The sequence below is a fragment of the Danio aesculapii genome, chromosome 4, assembly GCF_903798145.1.
Source record: "Danio aesculapii chromosome 4, fDanAes4.1, whole genome shotgun sequence".
Classification (NCBI taxonomy): Eukaryota; Metazoa; Chordata; class Actinopteri; order Cypriniformes; family Danionidae; genus Danio; species Danio aesculapii.
The window spans coordinates 41,231,880-41,255,127 of NC_079438.1; the positions used below are offsets into that span (position 1 = coordinate 41,231,880).

Genomic DNA, 23,248 nt, shown 5'->3' on the forward strand with positions numbered 1-23,248 from the left:
AGAAGTGTCTTGAAAAATATCTAGTCAAATATTATTTACTGTCATCATGGCAAAGATAAAATAAATCAGTTATTAGAAATTAGTTATTAAAACTATTATGTGCAGAAATGTGCTGAAAACACACACACACACACACACACACACACACACACACACACACACACACACACACACACACACACACACACACACACACATATATATATATATCAAACATTACTAGCCACTCAGCATTCTCACAATTTTGTAGTTGGGAAAATATATTTTATGTGCATAAATATGATGTTGACATTTTAAAATTAGTTAATTTAGATTTTGTGTTATGTCCACATGCCTCCTAATTTATTTCACTTTTTGTGTGTTGTGTATGAGCTTGCTTAATGAACATTAGTAAATTGGGCTGGGTCTCATCGTGTCATATTGCTATTAGTTTTTTTTTTCACATGACTTTTAGAGCTCAAAATTAAGGATTTACCAAATTTATCTCTGACCAAAAACTATTATTGTCATTTATCTAAAACTATGCACAGTAGTCTGTCCTGGCTAAAGGTCTCTCAAATCACCACTTAACTACACATAAATGCGAAGTTAATCTTCCATCAAAGCAATGGTACTGTAAAAAATGATAATTAACCATATTAACAAAATAACTGTAAGCAAAAGAAACCAGGTGAAAAACATCGGTTAACACGGTTAACATTAGGCTAATTAATAAAGAATGTTCAAAGAATGATTAAAGCAAAAGCAACCGGTGCTGCTTACAAAAAGACACATCTGGAGCTCTTGAAAGCAGCAAGTCTGTAGGTGCATTAGCATAACTTTTTGTCTAGTTTGTTTGAAAGAGAACCGGTCACATCAGGTGTGTTTCTAGGCAGGGTTGCTTCACGCAAGGAAACAGGAGCACGCAAGCGTTTTAAACAGTAGCGCGCATCACATCAGCTGTTAGTGCCAGTGATCATCCTCTCATTCAGTTTTCACCTGCTATCTTTTGCTTGAGCGAACACAATTATTTCCGTCAGTCATGCTGCTTCTTGATTCAAAGAGCGCATTTGCATGCACATTGGGCCATCCTTATTGTTGAACTCTGCTTTTAAGAAAACTACAATTTGAAAATTATTTTCAACCAGCCAAAGTGACTAGTGAGAGTGTTTGTCGAATCCGCCACAGCTGAAATCTACCTGCATTTGACGGGTTGGCGGATATTAATGTCAAGCCCTGTGTAAATATATATATATATATATATATATATATATATATATATATATATATTATATATATATATATATATATATATATATATATATATACTCTTTTGAATTCAGGAATACAGAAAATTAAAATTGCAAAATATTAAAGTCTCATTCTGCAGTGATTATATTAATAAATAATTTTATACATTATTATACTTTATTTGTTAATTGCTTCTTTGTTCTTAATGTACTAGCAAAGATGAAAAAAACAAATAACAATATTGTTAAATAATAAATGTATCATTCATTATAAAAGAAATGGAAGAAAAAAGACATTGTAGTGCATCAAGAATCATTTCATAATCAAATGATTATGCTTCAAATTTTTATTATGCACTCTTTTAATGTGCATTTGCAAAAGAGTTTCATAAACGTCCTTCCATTCTAGTACATTAAGTGAAGCAGAAATGTCATTTCGGTTGAACCTTTTCTTAATTCCACATGATTTCTTCTGGTGTTGCAGGTTTAAGGATCATTTAAGGATATAAGGTGTTGTAAATCCCTGCAGTGTGTGATTTCTGCTTTTGTAATGAAAGGCAGCTCGTCCCTCTTTGCTGAGCTTGTTCCTTTCTGCTTATTTTAGCAACAGGAAGTCTATATTTGGTAATGTTGTTGTTATTGCGGTGCTCCGTGTTCTTGCAGCTTTGCCTCTGTCGTCATGGTGATGGTGGTTGTATTGAAGTGAGTGAAAGTGTTTGTGTTTAGAGGGCGAGCGGGAGGAATGTTGATACAGCGTTACAGCAACTCAATCCGTATCTTTATCAGGATGAATAAACCGCTTATGGCACTATAGTCAGCCTTCAAAACAGGCCACATTCTCAAGTGAATCATTGGTACATTTTAAAATTCACATCCATAACCTGTGACCATCAGCTAGTGTGCAAAAAGAGAATTTTATAGTCAGAAAGCATTTAAATTCAGGATATTGTGATGTGTTAGACTTTGTGCGTTGTAACTTTGCAGATCTTTTTCATCCAAACAGAGAAAAGTTTCAGTGAGAAGTTTCTAAAAAGCATAATATTACCTCTTTTCAGCTTGCGGGTCCAAGAAAATTTTCAAAAGCTGACCAAAGGAATGATAAGTAGCAAAGTTTTGGTTCCTTGTCCACCCAATTGTCATGTCAGTTGCTGTATATTCCCACAATAGGAAAAGTTTACCATATCTTTCTGATACAGTATGTCGTAATCAGCGTTGTGGATAAAGCGTTATAAGTAACGCGAGTTAAAGTAATATATTACGTAACAAATTTTCCAAAGTAACGAGTAATATAACACATTACTTTTACAAATAAGTAATATTATTTGAGTTACTATTAAAACATGTAACGCGAGATGCTTTTACAAAACATTTTGCGGAATAAAAATTACCTTAGGTTGAATCACACACTCAATGAGAGAGAGTGCTGCGAGGGAACAGTCGGCTCGCACTTATCATCATCATCAGGTCTCTTTTTTCACAGCAGATGAGTCTGTGTATTGTTCTACTAACTGAATCTACTTACTGACTAACTGTGATGTGGGTTTATTTTGAGTCAGAGGGGGTATCTGGTATGTTAGTACTTACTGAAGACGCAAACTATTTCACGACAACTCCGTTCAATTTAATGAACTGGCTTGACCGGTTCACTTAGAAGATCTGGTTAAAACTACGATTCATTCACGAATCATCCGTCATCACTACAGACCAATACAGAAACAATGGCAGGCTGGAGACTTTCATTTTTGCCAATGGATTCTTGTTATTTTGAACTCATCGAAGAAAAGAAGTGGATTGTTGTTAAGTGTAGAAGTAAAACTCTTGACAACTGCAAGAAACACTTCATTGAAATAAAAAACAAACAAAACTAGATGTGAAGCGCTTCACCCTACAGCTATGATTGACATCAGTTCACGTTCTCGAGGTAAAACCAATTTCAAAAATCAAAATCAATTTGACTAAACTAAAAAAAAAAGGTTTTTGCTTTTATTGTTGAGGAGATGCAGCCACTGTCTAATGTTAGAAGCGACTACGTTTTGCAATATAGTAATTTTTTTTCTCTTTTGGGAACGATTCACACATTTTGTTAAGACCATGTGATGCAATTTATTCAATATTTAAAGCTCAAAGATTTATTTTGATTTGGGGATTTCTTTTTTATCATCTTACTGTTCATTTTGTTATTAAACATTTTAAAGGTTTAAACGTTTTTGCCAGTCAGTACTTTTAGTCAGTTTTTGCCTTAATAATTTATTTCATGTTAGTACTCCTAGGCTTATTGCAATCTTTATCTCAATGGACTGAGAATTTACTTAACCAATAACACAAAACATACAAAAGTAGCACACACGTTACTTTACATGCTTTCAATAATCTGTATATACAGCATGTATAGCTTTGGGCTAATTTTATCCTACATTTTGTAAAGAAAAATGAAGGTGTAGGTTATATAGGTGGTTCTCTATATAGGCAGAGCTTCTCTAAAAAAGGTGAAAAAATACCTGCAAGTTCTGAAAGAGATCAAACCGCAGCCGGTAAGGAAAAGTAAAGCAAAAGTAACTCAAAAGTAATATAGCGCATTACTTTCTATAAAAAGTAACAAGGTAACGCAATTAGTACTTTTCTGGGGGAGTAACTCAATATTGTAATGCACTACTTTCAAAAGTAACTTTCCCCAACACTGGTCATAATACACCACACTTGTAAATGTAGTTACATGTTAAGTACTGACTGACTTTGTGAATATGTGCAAGTCACTGACTGACTTTTTGAATATGTGCATGTCACATATTAAATGATCAGAACATCAGTTAAGCCTACATCTGAGAAAGGTACTTACTGTAGGAGTGTTGTTTGGTGTGTGTAAAGTCAGTCAGTACTACATTTACAAGTGTGTGTATTATGACCAGTGTTGGGGAAAGTTACTTTTCAAAGTACTTTTAACACTTGGATTGATACAATCTACATTGCAAAAACGCTATAAAAATAAAAGCGACTTTATTTATTTTTCATATGACACAAAATGCTATAAAAAACTTCAGAAAAGAGATCTTCAGAAAAGCTTACATTTGTACTGTAGGTCATTTCAGACTTAATGAGTTTGAAAATGTTTGATTGCAATAAAAAAATCTGTATTTATATAAACACTAAACACAATTTGCTTTCAGAACATATTTTCAATTTTATGTAAAGCTGTTTATACACAATCTACATAATTATAGTGCTATAGAAATAAGGATGACTTGTTTTTATGCTGCTAAATTTTTAAAAGGTTCAATAAATAAACTGTTCAGAAAAGCTTCAATTTGTGAAATATTTTAGGTTTTGAGAGTTTCCTTTTTTTTATAGTGACTGTAATAAAAAAATTCTATTATTACTAAAACACAATTTTTTACAACACATTTTTTCAATTACTGTTACATATACAGTATATTTGAACAATTTCTCCCACATTAGAAGAATGACTTTCTTTCTTCATTATCATAATGTGAATTTGACTTGAACACGTTCTTGACAAGTGCCATGAGAATCACCCGGAGATCCTGCAGATCAACACTCTGTGTCACTCAACGTGATTGTATTTCCCAAACCAGATGAGCATATACAATCAGTGCCGAATGATTCTTCTTAATTATAAATGCTCGCTCTGAGATTTGAGCTCAATGTGATCTGCATATGCATTGACAGTGCTGCGTTCCTGAAAGTGCTGAATGCCCCACCGGGAGGTGAAACAGTTGCGTTAGTGCCATTTATTGCCCCGCGCTCCCAGAGCCCACAGACTAATTATCATAATTACAATCCATAAATTAGCGTGCAATTTCTCACTCTGTACTCACCCACAGAATAATGGGCCAATGTAATGAAGGTAGTATTAGTGAGCTAATATGAATATTGCACATGTAAGCAAGTAAAGCAGGTGTGTGATCTTCACCTTGGGGAGAAATACGTGGTAAATCTGTGACTGAGCGCGCGTGTGTGTGTGACTGCTGTAGAACATTATTAGAGGAGACAGTGGGTGTGTTTGATGAACAGGCATGTTTTGTTTTTTAATTTAACTACAGTCAGCCATGACGGATTCATTAGGAGTTCATGGTGAGAGACAGCAAGTGTGTGTGCGAGTAACAGGTTCATTAGCAGCAGCAGTTCCTGACACAAGGTGTGTTTGACAACACAGTGAAAACCGCCGGCATTTGCAGATTTGAGGTAAACGGTGGCAGATGTGCGTAGTCAAATACACACATTAGCTCAGTTGTATCTTTCAGCTTTTCTGACAGATCATGGTAATTGTTGCAGATTTTTTGAGAAGTCATTTAAGTGATATTGAAAATGTTAATTGTCAACAGTGTTTCTAAACTGAATAAATAAATATTAGTAGTCACAAATATGTTATTTTATAATAATAACAATAATAATGATAAGAATAATTGATCAGTTTGTTTCAAATATGCAAATGCAGACAGGGATTATAAATAGAAGGAACAATACAAGTTAAAGAGATATAAAAATAGTTACACAAGTAAGAAGAAAAAGTCAAAGCAAAAGACTGAAATGCAAAGCAAAATTGCAGAAACAAACTAAAACATTGGAAAAAAAAATATGAATGTAAATAACAACAACAAAAAATGTTATGTTCAGTGGTCTCTCATAATTGACCACAGTCAATAGGCGAAATCCGCCAAGCAGTCCGCTTTTTTTTTTTTTTTTTACAATTATTATAGATGTTTAAAACCCCTCACTGACATTCTCACACTTTTCTCTGTTGTTTAAACACTCTCAAAAAAAAGTCATTGAAAAATAAGTCCAGTATTATAGAATCAACCAAAGATCTAAATCTGTCAGGTGCAAACATTCATCGCTGTCAGCAAAAAGTTCATAAAGCTTTTTAGCCTTTGTGCCGATAATGTTGGCATCCAGCATAATGTTCTTTTTCCTGCAGTCACTGATCCAAAAAGCTAAAGCAGACTCTATCCTTAATGGTGCATGCAAGTTTTCGACTCTTCTAAAGCATAAAAATACCATAATATGTTTGCAGATATTTAAGAAACATGCTGAACATTCTGAACTAAGTGAACATTCTTTTTTATCTGAAAAACAATGCTGAAGTCAGATATTCTGCTTTAAAAATGTGCTTTCCGTGCAGGAACGCTGTTTTTGTTTTGGTTCTTTTAAGTATGTTTGGCTCTCAAAGTATTTGTCCGTGACCGAAATGTGACCTCCGTTGGACAGTAGCAGACTCCCAAATGTGACGCAGATTCAGAGTTCCACATTAGGATATTAATTAGCAAATTATATAAATATTATAAATGTAAACATTAGGTGAGCAGGCTACATTGTAGCCCTGTGCTCTAACAACACGCTAAATGACAATAATCAATTTGGCTGTTTGCACCAGACAAAACACGACAGAAATTAAAATGCGCAGCACATCTGGTGTGCGACCCCCTTTACGAAAGTTATAGTGAGGGACCACTCTATTATAATGTGTAAAGAAGGAGGAAGAGATTAAAGAGCCTCAATATTATGCTATATTTTTTAAATTATTAAGGACAATAAGTCAATCATAAAGCTTTCCATTTCTCCTCTCTGTTTTTTCTTCCAGCTCTGTTTTCAAGTGGAGCCAGGTTTCTGCCAATTGCGTGTGCGTTTGTATGGCTGCGTGTGAAATTAAGTCACTTAAATCAGAGACATTCTTCTCATGCAAATTAATTAATTTGGCAGTTTGGACACCTGCGATGCAACAGGAAGTGAAGATGATGCTTATGTAAGGCTTCCTGTGGTTATACAACTGCTTGACTCTGCACATACTCGTCTCTTTTTGTTGTTTTCTCTGCGTGTCTCGCTCCGTCTCGCTCTCCCTCTCACTGAGCAATATGTATCGCACATCTATCCCACCTCCTACTGACAGGCTTTTTCAAAACTTCTCTCCTGTAGACAAACTCTGTTGCGTAGGGCATTTGATTTTCCCTGGGATGTCCTCAGAATATCCTATAAACTGGGGGTGGGATTTGCTCATTTGGGTTTTAACCATCTGCTGTACGCAAAAACGTTGAGTAAAACATGTAAATATTGTGACTGTTTCTTGTAAAAGCAACTTCATTATTATATTTTTTAATTTAAGATATAATGTATGTAATGAAATGGACCCTTTTCACATTTTTTGGTTCCTCAGCAGCGGAAGTCATCAGTTGGGTAAACTTGAAGTCCATAATAAGAGAGAACCACAAATACAGTTGAAGTCAGAATTATTAGCCCCCCTGTTTATTTTTTTTCCCATTTTCTGTTTAACAGAGAGAAGATTTTTTTCAACACATTTCTAAACATAACAGTTTTAATAATTCTAATAACTTTAATAGATTAATTAGGTTAACTAGGCAGGTTAGGGTAATTAGGCAAATTATTGTATATGGATGGTTTGTTCTGTAGATTATCTTAAAAAAAATTGCTTAAAGGAGCTAATAATTTTGACCCTAAAATTATTTATCAAAAATTAAAAGATGCTTTTATTCTAGCCAAAATAAAACAAATAAGACTTTCTCCAGAAGAAAGCATATTATTAGACATACTGTTAAAATTTCCTTGCTCTGTTAAACATAATTTTGGGAAATATATATAAAAAAATAATCTATTTGAATTTAAATAACAAAAGATAAGTGATAGTGTTATCACAACTTTCAGAAAAAGGAAAATAAATGTGTTAGACTGATAATGGCAGCCAGAAGAGAGAACAATGTAAAATTTACTGGCCCGCTCAAATACGCTGCATTAGAAAGAAGTATACAAAAATGTACAAACGTTTAAAAAATCTAAATATTAACAACCTTTGAGGATTTAAAAGCTTATGACCATTAAACGTTTCATCATCTCTTGTGAAAATGATCCATGCTGATATAGCAACCCAAACCCAAAAGGTGTAGCTGCTCCCTACACTCTCAGAAAAAAAGGTACAAAATTTGTCACTGGGGTGGAACCTAAGGTACAATTTTTATATCATACTGGTGGACCTTAGTACCTTTAAGGTTTAATTTTGTACCTTTGAGTTACTGTGAGGTACACATTTGTATTTTTTTGGTATTAATATGTACCTTGCAGGGACCTGTTAGGAGCAAAAATGTACCTTTTGAAAAGGTACCACCCCAGTGACAGATTTTGCACTTTCATTTCTGAGAGTGTAGCAACAAAACTTGCTGGCACATTATGGCGTGATTGAAATGTTTTAGCAACCATGCAGAATACTCTAGAATCTCCATATAAACCACATAGTTCATCTTAGCACCTAAGCAACTGCTCAACAACCTTGCAACACCCTAGCAAAACCTCGGAACACTTTAGCACCTAACTATCAACCACAGGACTTCGATCTTGGAGAGCCACAATCCTGTTTTGCTTTCTTTCTAGTGACACACTTAAACAAGCCAATAAGGATCTGAGTGTTACTAGAAAAGCTAGGAGGCAGGTGAGTTTTATCAAAGCTAGATCAAAACTCTGCAGAAATGTGGCTCTCCATGGCCAAACTTGCTGAAACCTTTCCTAGCGAGACACAATCAACCACACACAAAACTCTAGCAAATCCTAGAAACCTCCTTGTTGTTACTCAGTACACCTTGGAAGCCATCTAATAACATCTAAGCAACACCTTAGCAACTGCATAGTAATAACCCAGAACACTTTTTTCAGATGCCTAGAAACAACACAACAAGCAACTGCCTAAAAAACAACCAGAACACCTAGCAGCCATCTTGCAACACCATAACAACCACCAAACAACCACTCAGAATACCCTAGCAACCAAATAGAAACCTCTTTGTACCTCTGCCTTACAAGCATTCAGAGCACCATAGCAACTGCCCAGTAACAACACTGTAGTAACCACAGAGAAATTTTTGGCAACCACCCAGAACACCCTAACAACCCCAAGCAAATACCCCAAGCAGAATACCGTAGCAACTGCCCACCATAGTAATACCCTAACAACCACCCAGAATATTTAAGCAACTGCAAAGCAACCCAGAACACCATATCAAATGTATAGGAACACTAACAACCAGCAAGTAACCACTTATATCACCCTATCAAATGCATAATAACCTCTTAGAACACTTTATCAACTGCCTAGTAACACCTTAACAACCACTTAGAACAGCCTAGCACCTTTAACTTTTTTGCTCAAATATAGGTTTAATAAAATTCTGGTGAATTGTTGAACATGAACATTTCTCAGTCAAACATGACCACACTCGATCTGCAGCACCTCATTATCTGTAGTTTAATTATGAACCTCACATTTATGGATTGTCGTTCATATTCATAGTCCAGAGATTTGATACCTCACTCTTCTAGATGACTCCAGCAGCCAGTAATTGGTTATATTGCACATCATCGCTTTCCGAGAGAGCTGCGGTGCCTCACAAAAGGCCTTCAGTACCTTCAATTTATTGAAGTGTGCATTCTACATTAAAATGTAGATAGAATTACTTAAGGGTCTATTGCATGAGACCGGATTATCTTGACTAATATAAAACAGGCTAATCACAGTGTCCTCTGTAAGTTATTAATGCTAACATTAAGCCCTTTTCTGTCATAGCCAAAGCAACGTACATCACTGTCCTCCTCCCAGGACGTCCAGAAGCCCCTGCAGAACCACAGCGGGGATCCCTCGGAGGTCAGCTCATCACTAGGATACGCCAGCTTCAGCACCAGCCCCCCTGCCAGCCCCCCAATCAGCCCTGCAAACTGCTCAACTGGGTCAGCTGAAGACTACGCCCTCACTGGTAAGACTCTGTCTTTTCTTTAAGGCTGTTACACACCAATGTGTTTATGGTTCGCAATTTTTAAATTAGTTTGTTATTTTTATACGATTTATTTAATTTGCCGGTAATTAATTTATTTCAGTTTAGTTTTAGTTCGTTTCATTTGTGGGTTTTGTTTGTTTCAGTTTAGTTTTTATATTTTTACTTTAGTAAATATAGTATAACAATCAACAGAACAGGTGTGAATAAAGCCCCGTTTACACTAATATGTTTTAGTTTTAAAACGCATAATTTTTGCTATGGTTACGCCTTCCGTTCACACTACCCCAAAGTTTTTGAAACACAAAAATGGAGCGATTCGAAATGCTGAAGGAGTCATTTTCGTTTTAAAATGCTTCTGCTGCGTGTCAGTGTGGATGGGGGAAAACGAAGACATCTGAAAATGGAGGTGTGGCTGCTGACATTCGCGCTACCTGATTGGGGCCTTTTCTCAATATCAAGTAGCCTACACAAAATTCAGACTTGGATCCTTTCCTTGTAAGTTCAGACTTTGCAAGTTAATAACGAATTCCCGAGGACATGTCGGGTAAATCTTCAAATGTAACAGCGTACTTTTATAACGTTATTCACACTGGCTATCTTAACAATACAATGAAAACATGACATAAAGCACTGTCTCTTTTCATTTTTATGTTAACAACTTAAACATAACAGACACCAAAAATGTTAAGGCATCATGTATATATTCATATGACCGCCATCTTCAGTGTATGCAAATTTATAACAAAACGGAACCTTATAACTGCCTGCCTTCATTTTCATTGCAAATTATGAAACATTAGGCTATATGCACACAATACAAATTATCAGAGGAAATGCACAGTGAATCAAAATATCTGTCTCCTTTTGCTGAATATAATAATCAGTAAGCTATAATTTTAATAATCCAAAAATAATCATAAAATTATAAAGTACAATAAGTTTGTAGAATATAGGAAATGCTTGCTTGAATACCAAACGTAATGCCGAACGTAAATTAATACGTTACCTGAGACTCGACTCATTAGGTATAGGTCTACAAAAGGTGAATTATACAGTAGATCATGTTTAACAACTACAGAGAGATGAGATCCAGCGGCAGATTCAGGATGAACTGGCCTGGACAGCTGGATAGGTGTGCTCAAAACTCCCGCTGACTGCCTGGAGCTCAGATGCAAGCAGCTGAAGCAGCTTTCAGTGCATGCCAGAGTGTGTGTATGGTCATGTGATGTGCATTAGTGTGGACGGAGAGCTTTTCAGAAATGCTAGATGAAATGCTAGAAATGCTAGAAACGGCAGGGTGGATGTAGATTGTTTTCATTTTAAAATGGCGTTTTAAAGCGAAAATGTATTAGCGTAAACGGGGCCTAAAGCAAAGTTTAGTGCACAGCTTATGTTAACTTTTGTGAAACCTCTTAGTGATAAAAATAAAATAATAACAGACACTAAACAAGGAAAAAATAAGACTAGCTTTTTTGGCAAGTGAAGGTATATATTTTTTCAATTGTCTTTAAAAATGCTATCTACAGTATGGACTTTCTTAAACACCCGCAGGTCAGATTTTCCACCACATCTATCCACATTTATCATTATTTTTGATAAATATAAATGTATTTAAATTAGTTTTTTAGTTGCTAGTTATAGCTAGTTTTAGTTTTTCTGTTATTGTAAATTTTCTTCTTTTATTTCAGTTAACAAAATTAGTTTTTGACCAATAATTTTAGTCTTAGTTTAGTTTAAATATCTGCTGCACACCAAAACCAGGCTTATTGGAAAAACATGGCTCTAAAATGTTGCACCTATACATGCAGTTTGCTACAGTATTCAGTTAAATGAAATCTAGAGGCAGTAAAGCATTGAGTTTTATTCCCTTTTATGCATTATTTCATATGAAGGTTACACTTTATTTAAAGACATGGTTCTTTCATGCATCATCAAAGCATCTTTACCATAGTGAATTGTTGGTAAACGTATACATTTTATGTTGCTGTGGCTTATAGTCAGTCTTTTGTGTATGTCTGATGGTGTTCATAAGTTGAGAACTTCCACTATCACACAAAACCATCAAATGAAGATCTGCTGCTAGGAGACACATTTCTGAGACCTCCACTGAACTGTAGTGGCCAACATAACATTATGATTATGAATGAACATTCTGTCCTGTTTATAGCCACATCTTGTGACATTGAGTGCGTTTACATGGACACCAATAATCCTATTTTAATACAATTAAGACAATACTCTGATTAGGTGTCTACCATGTAAACAGCGATTTTTGATTAATTTAATCCGATTAAAGTCATAATCGAATTAAACAGATCGAATTAAGACATGTGGAGTATGCCAATTATAGTGCTAGTATTGATGTGTGGTACAGACAAGTAAACACCTTAATCAAACTCACCATCGTGTAGATTTTCACTACATTTTGCAACAGGGAAGTCTGTATGGCTGTTTGACACTATTCTCTGCACCTTCTGAGTCAGTGAAGGACCACAGGCACCTCCATCGTGAAATGCAAAGGTTTTTTCCCCATACGGTGTGCGGTATCAAACTCCATTAAAACAACCCTCATTCAGTAGTTCATACTCGCATCCAATATCTCGTTTGTCACGGAATGCAGGAATGCTCCTGAATGAAAGTGAAAGTACTAAACTGTGGTTAAAGTCGACAAATTAAAAATGAAACACCTGAAATTACATGAAACTAAAGGAAATGTAAATAGTGTGGAGACGCAATGACATTAATCGAATTATGTGCTATAACATGTAAGACAGGATCATGAAAGGAACATTCAAAAAGCAACTCATGTAAACACCTTAATTATATTGTTATCTTATTCAGATTAAGGCAAATAATGTGATTACTGATGTCCATGTAAACGTAGTCATTGTGTCCTGTTTTTGGTTTGTCTGTGTTATCATATTTCAGCCGAACTGGGTCCCAAATGTTTAAAGAGATAGTTCCCCCAAAAATGACATTTCTGTCATCATTCACTCACTCTTTACATGTTTCGAACCTTTATGAGTTTCTTTCTTCGCTTTAGCAAGATATTTGGTTGAAGCTGAAAACCTGTAACCATTGACCTCCATAGTATTTGTTTTTCTTAGTGTGGAAATCAAAGGTTTTCAGCTTTCTTCAAAATAGCCCTTTTGTGAACGGCAGAATCTCTTAAATGTTTTGAACCACTTGAGTGTGAGTAAATTTTCATTTTTAGCTGAGCTATACCTTTAAATTAAGAAACACTAGGTTTTGCAGACAAATTCTTCACTTTAAATCCTTTAAAAAAAGACATGATCTGTGAAAATTGCTGACATGCAGTAAAACTATAGCCGTAAAATTGTGTCTAGTGTCCGAGTGAGCAACTAATGGTTGCTTTGGGATACATTTGCTTTCTCTTTAAAGGGAATGGATGTCTTTAGGCTTTTCTCAGCCAATGATATCAGCATTTAGATCACCCACCCCTTCACGTCTCCAGTACAGACATGTTAATTCAGCAGGAGGCCTCTCTTTTGATTGGCTCACAGTGTTTGTGCCAACTGCAGAGTGAATCCCGCTGCTGTGAGAAGCACTACTGTAAAAGTGTGACTAAATTACTCATCAAACCACCTTTTAACAGCGTTTTAAAGTGCCGCTCAGCCACTCAGCATGCCATTAAACCAGCAGTGTGTGAGAATGTCCTCGATGCCTGAATTGCTGGTAAATTAAAAAAAAAAACACAGCATTCAGAGGTTCTACACAAGGCCCACTGCAAATGCACCATCTCAGCAGACGTCAGTGTTTTGGCACGGGCAGCTTTGTGCCAAGGCTGCCACTTCCTGCCTGTCATTTCCTCAGCATCCTCCTACGGCACTGCTGGCCGAGTGGGCAGTTGATGCTGTTTCCATGGCAGTGTTATTGCTGGTGCTGAGGTGGGGTAGTCATGGTGATGCCAGTGTACTTTGCGATTTGTTGGTATCCAGTAATGCTGTGCACTAGCTTGTCTGGCACAATGATCCCCTGATGCATGTGTGCAGGAAGAATGGGAAAAGTAGAGAGGAGGGAGACAGAGAGGATCTAATTATAAGGGTTACTGCTTACTCATTTTTGCCTACTGTGCTGTTTTTAGTTTAGATACAGTCACTATTGGTGGGGGATGTTGCAATATCTACCTTTGCAAAGAGTGTTTTTCCAGTTTTTGCTTTCCTCTCGCAGCCAGGCAGCATCTAAAATTAACAACTACTTGTTAGTAGTAGTTTTGTGTGTGTTTTCTAGAAACATACCTACTGCCACGGGAGTAGGGATACACAATATATCGTTTCAGCATCGGTATTGCAATGTGATCATGGCAGGATCTGCTATGTTGAGTTTGGTTTATTCATCCCTCAGGAAATGAAATTTGAGTGGATTTATCATTATGAGAGTTAACCATAATAGATTGAAAGGTTGCTTGTTTGCTTTGTTTTCAAAGCCTGCAAAATGCAAGTGCATTTAAATTATTTGTGCATACTAATAAAGTGTATACAATGGAGACTATGCAGTGTTATTTGTTTACCTTTGATTATTTAACTTATACTCGAATACAAAAATATAAATCAAGCGCTGTTTCATTTATGAGATTAACTGTCCTATGAAATCATCCCAATCAATATAAAATTATATGTTATTTCCTAATTGAGCTGTTCAAGTCTGCTGAAATAATTATAATCATATTGCAATAAATATCGCAGAAAAAACAAAACATGGCAAGGTCAGTTTTTTCCAAAATCGTGCAGCCCTAGTCAGTAGTTTATTGATGCTGACATAATTATAATACTTGTACATTTTATTTCATGTGTGAAATAAGACTCATAATCAGATTATTGTGAGAAACAAGTTGATGTTTTTTTTTGTTTGGTTTAGTGAAAGGTGTAGTTTCACAAAAAGATTGAGACAGACTTATCCTGTGTAGATAACTCCTCTATCTTGTGTTATCTTGCGCAGGACTTGACATAAATGGAATTTATTAAATACAATTCATGTATTTCAAGTAAATAATCTATGGTTTATTTATTTATTTATTTATTTATTTATTTATTTATTTATTATTTATTTATGTTTGTTTTTTTCTAATACAGTATATATGTATTATAAAATAATTCATCAAAAATCATCCAGAACACTTCTGGTGTAATGCGAGGTAATACTGTCATGGATTTATTTTATTTTATTTTATTTTATTTTATTTTATTTTATTTTATTTTATTTTATTTTATTTTATTTTATTTTATTTTATTTTATTTTATTTTATTTTATTTTATTTTATTTTAATAAAAAAAAAATGTTATTTTATTTTATTATTTCAAGAATTAGGGCTAAATTCTTTTTAACATATTTCACAACTTTTGAGGGAGCATTTTTATAAAATTTCTTTCTACCAAATTATATACCCTTATTTAACCAAGGCTTATATTAGCACTGTTTATGACATCGGGCTATTATTATCAGGCCATTATATATTATATTATATTATATTATATTATATTATATTATATTATATTATATTATATTATATTATATTATATTATATTATATTATATTATATTATGTTATGCTATGTTATGTTATGTTATATTTTATTATGTTATGTTATGTTATATTATATTATATTGTATTATTTTATATTATTTTATATTACATTGTTATATTGTATTATATTATATTAAAAACAATCTAAGCCAAAACTATCATTATAGTTGGTAAGAAAAAATATATAAAGCTGGCAAATTCACTCCCCATTGACAGCTAAGTCAGAGTTATAAATTTTGCTGTCAGGTTAAGCTGTCAAACATTTCTACCATTTATTACACTCAGTCACTTGTATAGATCCCAGCGGGTGTCATTACTTTCATCTGTGTCACTTTTGAAATCCTCCCCACCTGTGGATGTGTAGCAGGAGGACCTGGCAACCCTTCAACTAAAGCCTTATTTGACCTGTGAGCTACACGACTCTCTCTAGCCACATTACACTGCACATTCCCTCGGTGCAAGACAAACCATCTCTTAAAGAAAGCAACTGCTGATAGATAGAGAAGGTAATATCGCTCTAGCATACAAAAGCCTTTCTCTGCTACTGGGGAGTCGATATCTCAGTTTGCCAGGTCTCCACTGTGAAAAAGGCCTTTTCATCTCAGTCACTCTCCAGTCTAACAGGGGGCTTTTTCAAATGGAGGGGTCCACATCTTTGCTCTTTGATGGAGGCTCCCTGACGCTCTGTCCTATTACACGTCTTCACAGGACTTTGTATGGTGGCATTTCATCTAGTTTGCATTAAACAGAAGGGTTATTGGGTGTAAAATTTGAATGAAAATATTATATATATATTATAGGTGGGCTTATATTATTTTTTTTAATCTAGATTAATCTTGGAATTAGTCTAGATTAAAATGGCTCATTTGAATTCTGCCGAAGGCATTCAGAATATGTGTGTTACCCAAATAATAAGTCTTTGAGAATGGGTTTCTCAAGCCAGGTGGCGCATTAGACCAGGGGCTCATCTCCTTTTTCCAAAATTCATCACAAACTTCTTGAGAAACTGTTCTACTATGATAATTGGTGATGAAAATAAATTATGTTCAAGAAGATGTACTTGTGTTCACTAACTGTTTATTCAGCTAAACTTGAATTTTGAACTGTAGGCCTACATAATCTCGAAACAGTGATATTGATTACTTTAATCCTACTAAAGTCATAACTGAACTAAACAGAAATGGAATTAAGACGTGGAGTGTGCATATAATAGTGGCATTATTGAAGTAAACACCGCAATCAAACTATTACCGTCATGTAGGACTTTTCGCCATATTTTCCGACAAGATCCACACACGTGGCTGACAGTAGAGGACCGCACACATAACACACACATCACAAAATGCGGAAGTTTTTTTACTTTCCATTTGACGTGCGTTATTAAATTCCTTAACACTCTCACCAGTCCTTACTCCTTATTTGCGTCTAATACCAGACGGCTCACCGTCTAAAATATCAAGGTGAAAGTCATCATAGCTTGCATAGAATGGACCCAGCTCCTAACCCAACTTTGAGAATAGATTAACGGCAAAAAATTTTTATCATGCGATAAGAGTCTCGCATTAACACAGCACGTTAATGCTGATAAAGGCCCATCACTAATACTGTATATATATATATCTGATTGACTGATAACCATGTGAAATTCTGCCCACAGAATGACAGCAAATCAATAGACTCACTACAGTTTGACAAATATTGCAGCTGTTGGACAACATAATATACTTTTTAGGCAAGAATGTAGTTGTTTAGATTGCAGCTACGCAGTTTATTTGTAAGGATAGTGCCTATTTTAAATATTTATCATTTGTGAGATGAGCATCCATCAGCCTGTCATACTGAGCAGAGCAAAGACCGTTGCGCCACAAGATGGCGACAGAGACCGCATAATAAGTCCTTAAAGGTATAAAACACTTTTCTTTTCATATTTCAAACTACAGCTGATCAAATCATTACAGAACAGGTAAGTGACACTCTAAGTTGATCTCTCTCTTTTGCATGTTGTAGTGCTGTATTTATACCATAGTGATCTTCTTGTGTTTGCTTTGCTTTGGCTTTTTCAGGTTTAATTATTATGACATCCAGAATGCAACATAAATACTTAGAAATCTCTGTAGGCTGATGGAATTTCATGCCGTTCAGCAAAATCACCTGTTTTGTCATCACTTCTGAAATTACGCTAGAGAGTCATTCTAAAGTGATGTTGGTGAATTAGCAACGGTTTCTGCTGTCCGTCAGCTGTAGAGATATGAATGAATGGCGGAAGAAAGTAGTTCCTCATACAAAAGGTTTTGAGACTCCGTGTTTGATTTTCTTTTTTATATACACAATTATGCCGTCGAACTGTTGTATAAATGCAGTATCACACTCATAGCACTCACACTCGATATTGCTGTATATTGTGTTGAAGACTGGGCAATATAAAGCTAGATTATTATGAACCAAACAATTAATCGTTTATTAAATTACTTTAAAATATGTTGATTTAGCAGCACAGACAATGTATATTTACTTATATTCTGTACCCAGAAGTTGTTTGAAATATGGTATAGTCAGTGTAATTTAAGAAAAATGCATATGTTTGAAGAAAAGAGCAAAAACTAATACAAAAAACAAACAAACTGGAAAACAGTACATCCATCTAAGAGAGAAACTAATAATTGTGAAACTGACTTTACAAATATAATAAAATATACAAAAACACATTACTTTTGATTAAATACACTCAAAACATGGTGTTTGCTGTTTGTTTAAACTACTTATTTAAAATGAGCTGAATAAAATGTATGAATACATTTTGCTCTGTAAAAAATGGTATGACAAAAAATCACGACAACAAATGTTTTTGTTACCTTAATATATTTTAAGTTAATCATGTTTCAACTATTTTATTTTACTAAGTCATACAACGTTTTACTTAATATATGGCTATGTTCACACTGCCAGGCTTAGTGCTCAAATCAGATTTTTTCTCAGATCATATTTTTTGCATGGCTGTTCTCACTGCTCTTATAAATGTGGCCAATATCAGATTTGCAGTGTGAACAGATCATGGTCCTAAACTGACCTGCATGCGTAAAAGTACAGATACGGACAGCACAAAATGTCTAATTATGCACACGTGATACTGTATGAAGTAAGCACGTTGTCAGATCATGCTTATATGATTTTTGCCCTTTTCAAAGACAACCAGGGTGTATTTTATTTTGCACTGTCAGCTGATATTTTTTTTATATTTTATTTAAAGTTTTTCACATTTTAAAGAACAAGCCCCAAATCCCTCCCATGCCAGCAAATAATAAAAATAAACATATGTGAAATGTGAATACATATGCACATGCACATCCACAACTGTACAGATACTTAATCATATTCCTCCATGAGTAATCTATACCTGCACATATCCACAAGTCCCGTCAAATATCTGCATATGTACATTACATATAGAGCATATATACATATGTGCATATATAGATCTTTAATACAAATGACAAGAGAAGAAGAAAACAAAAAAAAAACAAAAAGGAAAAGAGAACCGTGGTGTATTTCATGAACTGTAAATGATTGTTCTGCTACTACTAATGTGTATTTCGGCATTTGAAATCTAAAATTAGCCACTTGTGATGGAAAACACTGATCATTTGTGATTTATGACAACCACGGTGTGTGGCGCTCTGACCACCGGTGTATCGAACTCATCAAGGGTTAATGAGCAGCTGCAGACTGAACTGTGAAGGCGGAGTTGTTTAGCTCCGAGTTATTTCATTTTATTTCACTATAAACAGCAGACACAGAAGGAGGGGTTTGGGTGCTCGAGCACCTGCCCTTTTTTCTCTCGGAGAGAAAGTTCTCCCTCCTTTGCACACGGATCCCCTATCAGCAACACGCACGACGCTCTTCACCTTCGCTATCAACCCGTGCCTCAATCGTTAACCAGCACCAATTTTGCCTCCGAAATCTTTTTTAAAATGAACAACCAACTTTCTGTGGTCAAGTAATCACCATGTGTGCCATTCTACTATGCTGCTGTGGAGTAGAGGATGTTTGCAGCACAGAATGATGACGCATGTCACTCAAAGATTATGTAAAAGTCACATGAAATCCGACATAACTGTTCACACTGCGGTCGCATTGCAACACATCAGATCTGTGTCTGATTTGAGACTACATATGAAAGTGGCACATATCTGACCTGAATAGATCAGATTCCATGCGGTTTGGGCTGTTCACACTATCATTACCTGAGTCACATGTGGCCAAAAAATCAGATTCAGGCCACGTTTGGCTGCAATGTGAACATAGCCTATGTCAGTGTTTCCCAACCCTGTTCCTGAAGGCACACCAACAGTACACATTTTCAACCTCTCCCTAATCAAACACACCTGAATCAACTTATCATAACATCAGAAGAGACTCCAACACCTGAAGTTAATGGGTCAGAAAAGGGAGACATCCAAAATATGTACTGTTGGTGTGCCTCCAGGGACAGGGTTGGGAAACACTGGCCTATGTAGCCAGTTTGACCAAAAAAATTTTTTTTACAGCATTTATGTAATATTCTATTTTTGAAGTAATATAATTGCTGAAATGTTTGCAGTATATATATATATATATATATATATATATATATATATATATATATATATATATATATATATATATATATAGGGGATTTTGCATACAATTACTTTTTCCAACCTTGTAAAAAAAGTGACGTTAAGAAGGGTAGGCATTATAGGAAAAGACATCAACCTACACCTTTTTAAGTAATTATTTTTACTTGTATTTTTGTAAAAATTTGTTTTAGGACTGAAATAAATGTTTTCTTTTAGACATTGAAGCTGTTTTTTGGCTTATCAGCATAAGATCTGGCAGTTCTTTCTGTTATATTGATGCTATGTTTATTTAATTCAGCCAGCATGCAGTGTAAAATAAAAGCAGGATCACTGAAATCACATGTTAGCGTCTCCTCTGAGAGGCCAAGACATGAAATTCAAGCGCTTTAATGATTGAAGTCGCGGATCAGAGCCCAAATCACAGTAAAGGCATTGAAGTCCTCGCTCTGCAGCTCCAGGAATAGATCTCACAATTTTTTATGCTTTCGTCTCCTTTTTTTGTCATCCTCTTCCTCCTCCTCCTCTTCCTCCTCCTCACTATTTATTAGCTTTATAAGGTCTATTGTATTGTTGCTGTGGAAACTAGCGTTGAGTGAGGAGCGCATTGTAGTTTCTTTGATGCCGTGCCTTCATAGGTGATGAAATAAAGTTGTGCTGTTTTCCCTACAGTAGATGCGAGGTAGATGGAGAGATAGACAGAGGCATGATGAGAGTGTGGAGAAGACAAGTTCTCAGCGTTTTGGGTTACCAAAGGTGGTGTATTTTTATCCAGCTTGTGCTCGGTGCAAACGGTATTGATGTGGTGTTTTGTGAGCGTGGAGAGAGATGAGTGAGATTTGAGCGCTGCTATGTATCCAGGTCTTTCAGCTGCCAGATGCAGTCAAGTTGTTCCTCTTTTGGTGCCAAACATGATGACTAGCATCCTTCATTGAAACCTAGTTGGAAAGATTAGCAGTGATTTTACTGGTGATGTTAGAATTTAAGGGGATATTTCAAAGACTACAGAATACAAGGGACTTTGGCTATACCAATTTAACTTTTTTGTTGTTGCCAATGTTTAAAGCCTAATAAAATTAAACCAACTTTCTTGGTTGTCTGTGGAAGCTGTTAGATTGATTTTTTTGAGAAGAATTTAAGATGTAACACTCCAGAGAGCGTATTTTCTTTTGGTTAGCTAAAAGGGCGAAGCCAAATGAAAGTATTATCGTCCTCAATTCCATTAGTTCTCAAAATAGATCACACTCCTTTAAATTACTAATTTTATTTATTATATTTATTATATAGGTGGTTCATTTCATTCATGACCCCTGATAAATATATTTATATATTCAGTTGAAGTCAGAATTATTAGCCCCCCTGAGTTATTAGCCCTGCTGTTTTTTTTTCCCAATTTCTGTTTAACAGAGAGAAGATTTTTTTCAACACATTTCTGCACATAATAGTTTTAATAACTCATTTCTAATAACTGGTTTATTTTATCTTCACCATGATGACAGTAAATAATATTTGACTAGATATTTTTCAAGACACTTCTATACAGCTTAAAGTGACTTTTAAAGGCTTAACTAGGTTAATTAGGTTAACTAGGCAGGTTAGGGTAATTAGGCAAGTTATTGTATAATGATGGTTTGTTCTGTAGACTACCAAAAAAAATTTGCTTAAAGGGGCTAATAATTTTAATCTTAAAATTGTTATTAAAAAAATTAAAAACTGCTTTTATTCTAGCTGAAATTAAACAAATGAGACTTTCTCCAGAAGAAAAAATATTATCAGACATACTGTGAAAATTTCCTTGCTCTGTTAAGCGTCATTTAGGAAAAATTGAAAAAAGAAAAAAAAAATGCACATATATATATATATATATATATATATATATATATATATATATATATATATATATATATATATATATATATATATATATATATATATATATATATATATATACTGTAGATAAAATTATATTATATTTCATTTTAATCATTAATTAAAGTCTGTATATGTGACCCTGGACCTAAAAATACAGTGTGTCTCAAAATGATCTCCTTTTTTGTATGGCAATACTTTTTTTTTTACATAATTTTTTAGGATTTTAAGTAGTTTGTTTGTGTTCCATTAAGATATATTTTTTAAGTTTCTCACTGTAAATACATCAAATTTTATATACATTTTTTTTTTTCATGAGAAATGTGTATTATTAATTGCTTAATTTAATAGATAATCTCAGTATCCCTCAGATTCCAGAATTCCAAATAGTTATCTCAAATATTATCAGTGTTGGGGTTACTTTTGAAAGTAATGCATAACAATATTAAGTTACTCCCTAAAAGCGTATGGTAAGTAATGGGTTACGTTACTTTTGAGTTGCTTTTGCGTTACTTTTTCTGACCTGGATGAGGCTTGATCTCTTTCAGAAGTTGTTTTTTTTCCTTTCTTTCTTTTTTAATGGAGGAGCTCTGCAGTTAACAGCGCACTGTATAACCTACACCCACATTTACCTTATAAAAAACACATCAAAAATTATATTTTAGGATAATGTTATCTGTGAACTTCCTGACCCCAGAGCTCTACATGCTGTACTGTATATTCAGATTATTGAAAGTTTAAAGCAATTCATTTGCTGCTTTTGTACTATTTGTCTTAAGTAAAATCACTGTTCATTGAGACAATCCCTATTTTCTTTTCTTCGATGCATTTAAAATAATGAGCACATTCTCTCATTGACTGTGTGATTCATTGTAACTACTTTAATTTCAATTCATCTATTTATTTTTTAAAAGCTAATTAATTAAACTCAATAGGAACTCATGTTACATTTTCAATAAGCTACTCTAATATTATTATTATTATTATTATTTTAAGTAATGCGTTACTTTACTTGTTAATTAGAAAAGTAATATTATTATGTAACTCGCATTACTTGTAATGCGTTACTACCTTAACAAAGTATATTTTATAATATATAAATCTCAATTTAAAAAAAAGAAAAAGACTCATGACGTCATGGGTCACACACACACACACACACACACACACAAATACACATATTATTTCATTATATTGTTATACAGCA

The 23,248-nt window shown here is 34.5% G+C and overlaps 1 protein-coding gene across 5 annotated transcripts in view; it reads left to right on the forward strand.

The window, feature by feature from the left end:
• anks1b (ankyrin repeat and sterile alpha motif domain containing 1B) overlaps window positions 1-23,248 on the forward strand; it is a 312,589-nt gene that overhangs the window by 153,058 nt on the left and 136,283 nt on the right. For all 5 annotated transcript variants that reach the window (XM_056455663.1, XM_056455662.1, XM_056455665.1 and 2 more), the window contains one exon: window positions 9,808-9,994. In XM_056455663.1, coding sequence (XP_056311638.1) covers window positions 9,808-9,994 — 187 coding nt within the window. The remainder of the gene's footprint in view (window positions 1-9,807; window positions 9,995-23,248) is intronic.